The sequence below is a fragment of the Trichechus manatus genome, unplaced genomic scaffold (assembly GCF_000243295.1).
Source record: "Trichechus manatus latirostris isolate Lorelei unplaced genomic scaffold, TriManLat1.0 scaffold00004, whole genome shotgun sequence".
NCBI classification, from domain to species: Eukaryota; Metazoa; Chordata; class Mammalia; order Sirenia; family Trichechidae; genus Trichechus; species Trichechus manatus.
In genome coordinates, this window is record NW_004443940.1 from 21,885,572 (window position 1) to 21,895,902 (window position 10,331).

General features: G+C 40.3%; 1 protein-coding gene across 4 annotated transcripts in view; it reads right to left on the reverse strand.

Moving 5' to 3' along the window:
* LOC111821013 (ras GTPase-activating protein 3-like) overlaps positions 1-10,331 on the reverse strand; it is a 180,214-nt gene that overhangs the window by 90,516 nt on the left and 79,367 nt on the right. The window contains exons 2-3 of one of the 4 annotated variants that reach the window (XM_023733571.1): positions 8,729-8,803; positions 5,461-5,622 (exon numbers count right to left, since the gene is read on the reverse strand). The exons of 2 other annotated variants lie outside the window; for them this stretch is intronic. In XM_023733571.1, the coding sequence (XP_023589339.1) occupies positions 5,461-5,479 (19 nt within the window). In that variant the 5' untranslated portion in view covers positions 5,480-5,622; positions 8,729-8,803. Of the gene's footprint in view, positions 1-5,460; positions 5,623-8,728; positions 8,926-10,331 lie in introns of those variants that run through there. One more of the 4 variants, XM_023733578.1, reaches the window with a different exon arrangement.

The following is a 10,331-nucleotide window of genomic DNA, read 5'->3' on the forward strand; positions in this document are numbered from 1 at the left end:
TGTTTCTCCAGGGGTCAAATCGCGTGATTTCTCACCCTGAAGGACTATTGGGAGGACTCCAAGACACTATGTATATAGAAGATCTACTGGCACAGGGCAGGTTTTTATAAGTGGTGGGTCTCCTGCCCACGTGCAAGCTCCAACTACAGGGCAGAAGTCAGGACTGGGGATGGCAGTGAAGGAAGGAAAAGAACATACAATTAATTTGTGCACAAGACCAGATGGACTCAGTAGTGCATTTGATTCCAAAAGTCAATCACTGTACTGTGACACAGCAAGATTCAGAGCCACAGTCTCGCATATGATCAAGGTGAGAATAGCTTTGATATCTGGATATCTGCTATTTGGGGGTGTCCAAACCTCCCTTCTAACCCCCTGAAAAATGCCATAGGTGTCCACCATCCCCCACCTCCTACCACTCACACTAGCCCTCATCTACATACTCACCTCCACCATTCATCAAAAGAGACTTATCCTGGGACCCACACCGAAAAGATTCTGCTCTACACTGGATGATGATGAGTGCTAGATTTTAAGCCCCCTCAAGTCATGTGTACAATTTTAATATCATTGAAACGCTTGCCGCATGGAGAATGAAACTGATGGTGAGGGAGATGGTGGGAAAGGAATGAGTAGCTAAAAGGTACCCACTTTGTTTATTAGGGGGAGTGGACTTGACAACATCTAAAGCAGTGGTTCTCCCATAGGGCCAATTTTTGTTCCCCTGGGGACCTTTGTCAAGGTCTAGAGATATTTTTGGTTATCTCAACTTTGGAGGTGCTACTGGCACCTAGTGGGTGGAGGTCAGGGATACTGCCGAACATCCTACAATGCACGTACACTAAGAATTATCTGGGCCAAAATGTCAACAGTGCCCAGGCTGAGAACCCCTGGTCTAAATCAATGCTCTTTGCTTACACTTGGTGCAAAGACTATTAACGATGATGACCATGGGACAGGATAATTGTTTTCAGATCTGTCACATCACAAGGCATCACAAGTCTCAAGAAGCCCAAAGAATCCCAAAACATTTGTTGAGAGACCTGTACTGGGACAGATAAAGCTAGGAGTACAGTACAGGTGGGCCAGATGATTAACTTGTCCAGGAATTACGCCAAAGCACTGAATGCTAGCGTGACCTTCAGCGTCGGTCTATTTCAATGATATAAAGAGTTTAAAATTACTCACATATTATTCCCACTCACCCCCATACTTCCAATTTTGACAAAGTTCTTTCAGTCAATAAGTACTCTGGAAGTGCCTGTCGATCTACCATGGTAACCCAACATTTGCTATTCTTGCTCTTCATAAAAAACGTGTTGCTGTTGAGTCAACTCCAACTCATAGCGACCTTACAGGACAGAGCAGAACTGCCCCATGGGGTTGCCAAGGAGCAGCTGGTGAATTTGAACTACAGACTTTTTGGTTAGCAGCCGAGCTCATAACCACTGCACCACTGGGGCTCCATAAAACACAAACCCGTTGCCATGGAGTCGATTCTGACACATAGTGACCCTAGAGGACAGAGTCAAACTGTCCCCATAGTGTTTCCAAGGAGTGGCTGGTGGATTCGAACTGCAGCTCTTTTGGCTGACAGCCAAGCTCTTAACCACTGTACCACCAGGGCTCCACCAGGGCTCCATACTACTTATTAAATACTCTGATTAGTAATAATCTATAAATACAATATAGTTTTATATTTATACTGTAAATAAAAAATAAATGAGCATTGGGGAAAAGAACATCAATTCCTGAGGTAGACGGGAAGATGAATACTTCAGGAATATCTCGAGAAATTAGTGCACAAAAATTTGTAAGGTGGTTTTAACTCTGCTTCCTTTTGTTTAAGTCTATCTATACATATACCTGATATAACAGATAATAATAAATTAAAACAATGGTAAGAGACAATCATAGAACAGAAACGCCTCAACAGATGTGTGACTGTTAGAAAATTCGAACATAATTTCTCTGTATTCAAAATCATAATTTTATTGAAGGCCAAAAAACACCCATGGAATAATGATACGAGAAAGAAGGCAAAAGAAAGACTTAAAATGAGTCAATTATTCTGAGTTCACAAATGAACAAAGAAGCATCCCTATACTGTGTATAAATTTTCATATTTAACACATTCCCCACGGCAATGAAACCAGCAATTTTCTTCATATGCCTTTCCAGAAGGCTATTAATTTCCTTCTTAAGTGTCTAATGCATACAAGACAAGACATTTAGTCTGCATTTAATAATGAGAATCTGAGGTAATTCACTCAAGTTATTTTTACTTTTCACCCAAACATTTAAAGTAACGGTTCTCCACAATGGCTGCACATTACAACCACCAGGGGAGCCTTCTAAAAAAGACTAACACCTGGACCCCATCCTCAGAGATTCCAGTTCCTTGTTTGGGGAGAAGTGCACGAGCAGGACCAGACATTACTCTTTATTAAAAAGCTCCCCAGTTCCAGTGTGCAACCAGGGTTGAGAAATGCTGATTTCTATCAAGAATCGAGAAAGATCTGAAATTTTACCTTCCTTGTAACTAACAGGAGCGAGCCCTGTTGGAGCAGTGGTTAAAGAATTCAGCTGCTGACCAAAAGGTCGGCAGTTCAAATCTATCAGCTGCTCCTTGGAAATACTGTGGGGCAGTTCTACTTTGTCCGATAGGGTCACTATGAGTTGGAATCAACTCAACGGCAACAGTTTTGGTTTGGGTTTTGCAAGCAAACAAGTTAGCGTGCCACAGTTTAATGGATGCTGGCAAACGACATGAGACGCCTGGGTCTGCGACAAAGAACTTTATTACTCAGAGCAACGGTAGTAGCCAGAGTATCAGCATTTGCACTGGTTTCCATCACCCCAATCCCACAGAGTGACACGGAAGGCCAGGTGATGCCTGCACACACAGTGTGAGGCATTACAGGAGCAGAATCCTGAGCTTTGTGAATCTTTTATAATGGGCAGTGCCAATGAAACCACTGACTTTTGCCCCAGAGGGAGATGCTAGATTCATTATAGCGGACAGTAAACAAATCTCCCTTTTCTCCAGAGGGAGACACGATCTCTGTCTTTAAGGCTGTTCCCTATACAAACATCACTGAAGAGATAGTGCAGGACAGAGATAATCCATGTCTGTGCTCTCACAAGATGTGAAGAAATGAGAGAAAACCATGGAGAATTGTCTCCCAACAGTTTCAAGTCTCAGGAGGCAGACAGAAAGAACAAATGTATAATGAGGAAAAACAACTTTCCTTACCCTACATGATGTTTTAATTCAAAGTCAACAGTCTCGATAGGAAAAAAGGCCAATTCTGGGACTGCTCCCCTAAGGAAGCGGTGTGCTAATCGATGTGTAACAACTGCTCCCCAGAAAAAAGAAATGCACATATATATATAATTACGTGGACCCCTATTAGCCCAGTGGTTAAGAGCTATGGCTGCTAACCAAAAGGTTGGCAGTTCGAATCCACCAGCCGCTCCTTGGAAACCCTATGGGGCAGTTCTATGGGGTCCTATAGGGTCGCTATGAGTTGGAATCGACTCGACGGCAACAGGTTGGGTGGGTTTTATATACTTATGTAAGTTTATTATAAATTTTACTAACATAAAAGATGTGTAGCATACAGTTTACAAATAATAATAAAATATACAACACTCTTCATTGTAAATTCCATATAGCTCATTGATTCTCACCGAAACCTTTCATTGTTTTTTGCCAAACTCCTATATCCACAGCCAATTGATGATGGAGGTTTAACCATGATTTGACAAATGGAGTTACATACATCCCAATCTGCTAACCCTTTCCCCAATAAATGTATTATTATTTATTCTGATGTGTGTCTACTGTTAAACTATTTCTCCCACTAATACGAATTATCTTAAATTATCAAATTAATTAGACGTCAGCACTATGTATGTTGGAACTTCACTCATTCGTCGATGTTGTGAGCGACTTCATTGGATCCGATAATAGTTTTCAAATACTGAAGAAGATTTTCTCAATTTTTTGTGCTATTCACGATGTAACAGCTACAGACACAATAGTCTTTTAAGTCTAATCTGCACTGTTAACATTTTATTCATCAATTTATAAAGCCCAGACAATCAACAAAACAATAAATTAAGCCCTAACCAGTAGCATTTGCTGATTTCTGTGGTGTAAATACTCCACTATGATGGATATCAAGCTGCCAACGTGAAGTTCAACACAGAGTTGGGAAGAAATGTGCAGCAGCACACCATTATGTCATATTTCCACCATACAGATGCAATTGATATAAATAACTTTGAGATAACAGATAATAGTAAAATCATTAGGAATTAATGAGTTTTAAGTATTTATTGTCTTTGATATTCATATAATGTATTTGATTGTAAGTTTATATGATGAAATTTTTAATGGTGGCTGTGTTTAACAACCAGCTCAAAAAATTCCTGAAAATTTAACAGTGGGCTCTTTTCCTGCTGGTGCGAGCCAGTTTCAGCACACGACTATAAGTTGACATTATACAATCCTGGTCCATCTGAAGAGGATTTGTTTTAAGATGTCTTTTAAAATATACCATGTAAGGCAAAGATTCCCAGACTTCAGCATGGATCAGAATCACCTGGGATGCTTGTTAAAAACAGAGATGACTGGGTCTCACCCCAGGCTCTCTGAACTGCAGCCTCTGTGAGAGATATCACTGGGCATCAGTAGTATGAACAAGCAGCCCAAGTGATTCTAAAGAATGTCAACATTTGAGAACCACTGGATGAAAATGGAGTCCCTGGGTGGTGCAAACAGTTAAGCACTTGGCTGCCCATCAAAAGGTTCGCAGTTCAAGTCCACACAGAGGTACCTGTCGATACTACTGAAAGATCAGCCATTGAAAACCCTATGGAGCACAGTTCTTCTCTGACATACATTAGGTCACCGTGAGTTGGAATTGACCTGATGGCATCTGGTTTGGTTTTGGTCTTGGATTAAAATTAGGAGCCTATATTAAATATGTTGTTTAGCTGAACTAACCACACTGAGGGACAAATCAGGACATTACATTGCCATCAGTACTGCATTGCATTTCGTGGCAATTACCTTGGTCAGGGATATTGAACAAAAGGAAACAGGGCAGCAACCCTCACAGCTTGATTCTGTGAATATCGTTTTTTTTCCAGTAAACCTGATATTTTCAGATAACAAACCCTTGGACTAGGGCCACCTCCAGCCATTCACGGGGTATTTGTTGAACACCATAATGAGCCCTGAGATCTTGGGTAAAGAAGCCACAGCGCCCACCCTAACATATGACCCAAGGTGGCCAAAGACCCAAAGAGAGAGCTCTGCCCAGGAGCTCTGCCAGCTGAAGAAGGGCACAAACAGGGATTCATCTTATCAAGTAGATAAAGAAGGGAAAAGAGGTGCTGCTCCCAGGTGACCTTAAAATTAAGCCTCCTCCTTTTCTCCTCCGTACTCACCATTCATCTGTCTTGCCATCCTTCGACTCCACAGGAGAGCAAAGTCAGTGCACTCTCATTGTGCTTCTATGAGGCACCTAGAACAGCCCCCAAACCATTTTTGTTTCTCGCTGCTTGCATTCATGGGCTGCACAAATCCTGAGTCCTCCGACGTTACTGAAACTTAGAAGGCCTCTACATGAATACGCGGAAAGGTATCCAAAGGTGTTCACGAGCCTAAAAATACCCTTTAAAGAACTGCAGTGAAAAATCTGTTTTATTCTGATTTTTATATTTTAATAATAAAAGGGAGAATAGAAATCTAAACAACTTATCTCTATTTGTATATGTTCTCATTAACCCTTGTTTTTCCAGTTACAACACCTTTATTTAAATTACTTGTTTCATTGTCTGTCTTCCCACCACACTGTAAGCTCCATGACCGCATCTGCCTTGCCCACTGCCTAGCACAAGGTGGTTCTTCAATAAATACTCCCTAAAGAGCTGCATATATGTGTGCGTGTGTGTGTGAGAGACAGAGAGACAGAGAGAAACAGAGAGAGGTGGTACAACACAATGGTTAAGAGGAGGCTCTGGAGTCAACCTGCCTGATCTGATGATCTGGCTTCAGCACTTACATGCTGTGTGACCTTGGACAAGCTACCTAATCTCTTATGCCTCAGTTTTCCCATCTGTAAAAGGGGAGAGTAATAACAGTACTTTAAATTAAATGACTCAATATGTGTAAAACCCTTAGAACAGGTTTTGACACATTTAAAATACTATTTAAATATTAGCTATTATTTATAATTATTATGTACTTAGGACAATAAGTCATGTGCTATACTATCATTTATATAGACAACAGATGATAGATATACATATATGTACATAATACATCAAAGAAGACTTGTAAAATGAGTGAAATAAGTCAATCATAAAAGGTCAAATATTATATGACCTCATTTATATAAAAAGGCAAATGTACAGAGACCGAAGTTTATTAATGGTTACCAGGGGTGAGAGGGAGGGGAGAGGGGAGGTTAACGGTGTTGGAAATATTCCATTGACTAAGGGCAGGGCTGCGCAGTCAATTATTGTAATTGTTGTCAATAAGTTGTACACCTTAAAAAGTTGAATCGGTAAAAGTTGTGTGACAGATATATTTACAACAATGACAAAAAAAGAGTAGCTGCTGAGGCTGCTTATGTGCAGTAAAAAATCTCACGGGATTTGGTTTCTTGGTTTGGAGGTTTCACGCCATGGTTTCATGGGACATTCCAGTTAATTGGCCTAATAACGTATTTAGTGCTTAGGTTCTACCTCTTAGTTTGTTGGAAAGTGCCTGAGGTCTTAAAAGCTTGCAAGTGCCAATGCAAGGCACAATAATTGGTCTCTGTTCACTTGGAGCAACAGAGGAAGAAAAAGAGTCAGGGATAGGAGGAGGATATGGAATGTGTGGCTAAGTGCCTACATGAACAACTGCCTCCTTTGCCATGAGACCAGAAGAACTGGATGGTGCCCGGCTGCCATATTGAACATTTTGATCAAAGATTCCATAGAAGAATCCAGATCAAAAGTGGGAAAATGCAGAACAGAATTTCAAATTCTCAGGCACTCCAGACATTCTGGAGCCACGGTGGCTGGATTAACCCCTGAAACTATTGCCCTGAGAAAATCTTTAACCCCTAAACCAAAAATAGTCCCTGAAGTCTTTTTAAAACTAAACAATAGTTTAGCTTAACTAGGAAAACATGTCTGTCTTGTCTGTCTTGAGCATTATACTCTTTTAAGAACTATGTATATGGAATCAAAGTGTCAACAACAACTTGAAAGACTAGAAAGGAACCTTAGGGGCCAATGAGTTTATGTTAAGGGGGAGGAACAACTCAGAAAAGGAAGGTGAGAATGGTTGCATGACTTGAAAAACGTAATCAATGTCACTAACTGGTGCGCATGTTTGCTGTGTATATTCTCAACAAAAACAAAATTGTTTAAAAAACAGTGTTTTGAAAATGTAGGGGATTAACATGCTTTTAGATTAAAGAAATACTACTGCATGATTTGTTTTTGTCTAACAACTCGATTTAGTATACTGTATGCTCCATTAGCAATTACATAGTTACACATTTATAAACATACTTTGCTCACACTTCCAGGCCTACACCAATAATCACTTGTCTCTGTAAGCCTTCTTTGATCAACCCAGTCATAAGTGACCTTTCTTTTATTTGAACTATCTTAGCATTTGGTTTGTGTCACTACTACAGTAATTATCTTATACTGCCTTAAATATTCTCTTTCCCCTCCTAAAGGGTAAACCCCTTAAAGAAAGGAAATGAGTTTGAAGTATCTCTGAATTCTCCAGAGGGTCATACTTACTGTTACTTCCTTGTTTGAAGTAAATAATTAATAGATTTCAATAAGTTTGTATACTGCAATTCCCCCAATTAATTTTCATATGGTAAAATGTTACCTGGTTACTAAGATCAATAAATAAGCTTCTAGAAAGCAAAGTAGGGAGATTAGTAAAAATAAATAGGGATTGAAAAAGTCATTATGTATGTGCAAAGTCGTTACTAAAAGAGCAACTTAAAGACACGAATTAACTCAGCCTAACCGTAAGTAACAAAATACAAGGATTTGTGCCTCCTTTACACTTCCCAGCATCTTACCCCCAGAGACTTCTGCATTTTATGTTTTGATTTAATAATTGCACATCAATTTCCAATAGGTTATCATTAAAAGGGGGAAGGTGAGAATTCCAAGGTAGGTGAGAAGAGTGAAGAAGAATAAAAGAAACAGAAAATGGTAGGAATATTCTGAGATTTAACAAAAAGAAAAAAAAAGCTTCAGGAAAACTAAGGGGAGGACGTGGGAGAAACCTCAGGAAGAATGAGAATCCCTGGAACCAGTGAAGACAAAGCACACAGAGCTCTGTTCCTGCAGTCTTTGTGCCCTCCCCAGGGAGGGGGGCCCCCTCCATCTGCGTCACTACCACATGGAGCACGGTGAACAGGAGAGGCTCAGCAAGCACCAAAACCCAAAACACCAAACCCACGGCTGTCGAGTCGATTCCGACTCATACCAACCCTACAGGACAGAGTAGAACTGCCCCATAGAGTTTCCAAGGAGCACCTGGTGGATCTGAACTGCTAACCTTTTGGTTAGCAGCCATAGCACTTAACCACTACACCACCAGGGTTTCCTCAGCAAGCACAGGTCCAGGTAAAATACCACATAAACAGAAAATGCAACTTGGGAAACGTAATCAGTCATAAAAGGGTACCTCATAGACTGGGAGTGCTTTCCACTCTGAGCTCCCCATTTTCCAGTCAAGTTATAACGTGACCCAAGGAAGAACCTGGAAAAAAGGCAGAACATCTGGGATATCCTGGCACTGGAAAACCAGCCCCATACAGCCACACCTTTAGCCTGCCATTTTCTGCTGTAAAGTTATTATACATTTGCTTGTGTGTGTGTGTGTGTGTGTGTGTGTGTGTGTGTGTATGTTGATTATTGATTTTTAAACAGCTTTATTGAGTATAATTAGAATACTGTAAAATGCACCCATTTAAAGCGTACAACTTGATGGATTTTAGTATATTCACAGGGTTGTGCAACCATCACCACAGTCAATTTTAGAACATTTCGTCCTCCCTAAAAGAACCCTGGACCCAGTAGCAGTTACTCTTCATCTCCCTTTCCCCCACCCCACCCCCACCCTCTCATTTCCTGGCAACCACTAACCTGCCTTCTGTCTCTATAGATTTGCCTATTTTGGACATTTCAAATAAACGGAATCAGCTGGTCCTTTATGACTGGCTTCTTTTACTCGGCATAATTTTTTTAAGGTTCATCCATATTGTGACATGTATCAGTACGTCATTTCCCTTTATAGCCTAATAATATTCCACTGTATGGATATACCACATGTGATTTATCCATTCATCAGTGAGGACTTTTGGATTGTTTCTACTTTTTGGCTATTATGAATAATGCTGTTATGAACATCTGTGTGTAAGTTTTTGTGTGGATCTAAGTTTTCAGTTCTCTTGGGTATATACTTAGGAGTGGAATCATGGATCATATGGTAAATCTGTGTTCAACTTTTTGAGGAACCACCAAACTTTTCCACAGTGGCTGCACCACTTTACATTCCCATTAGCTGTGTATGAGGGTTCCAATTTTTCCACCTCTTTGCCAACACTTGTTATTATCTGTTTTTTTATTGCTGTTGTTGTTTTTAGTTTTTTTTATTATACATTTGCTTTAAGTCATAGAAATACTTGCCTTTAAATTTTTGGTTTTATGATGCCAAAATAGGGAGAAAAAATGATCGTGGACAACAGTCTTATTAAAGCAATTAATATTTTTGGCAAAACGGCCAGGCAGAGAAACTGTAAAGAGAACAGACTGAGTTTCCTTCCTACAGAGTGGCTCAAACGTCTCTGACACATTACCTTAGTCTTCATGTCACATGAAAGACAACTTCCAACCCAGGAGCACTCACACCCTCTGCCCTGAACACCAAAACAAGTGATTCTGGGTTTAAACTACAGCCAACATGCAAGCCTTGGCTTTGAAACCACAAAGAGAAAAACACCTCACACCACAGAGCTGGGCTTCACGAGCAGATGTGCATGACAGCACACGGGCATTTCTGCTACATGCTTAGATAGTAATCATGCATGAAAAAAACACATCTGCTTCCTCTAAATTCACTTAACGGCAGAGCTCACCTCTGAGACATGGGCAAAGAAAATAAAGTCAGTTCCCTTTTTCTACAAAAGATTCAACTCAGATTCAGAGCCTCCAGTGGGAGGTGGAGAGAGGTAGAAAAACTCTATTTTTGTAGGGCCTCCTTAAAACAAAAATTTTATATTATATAA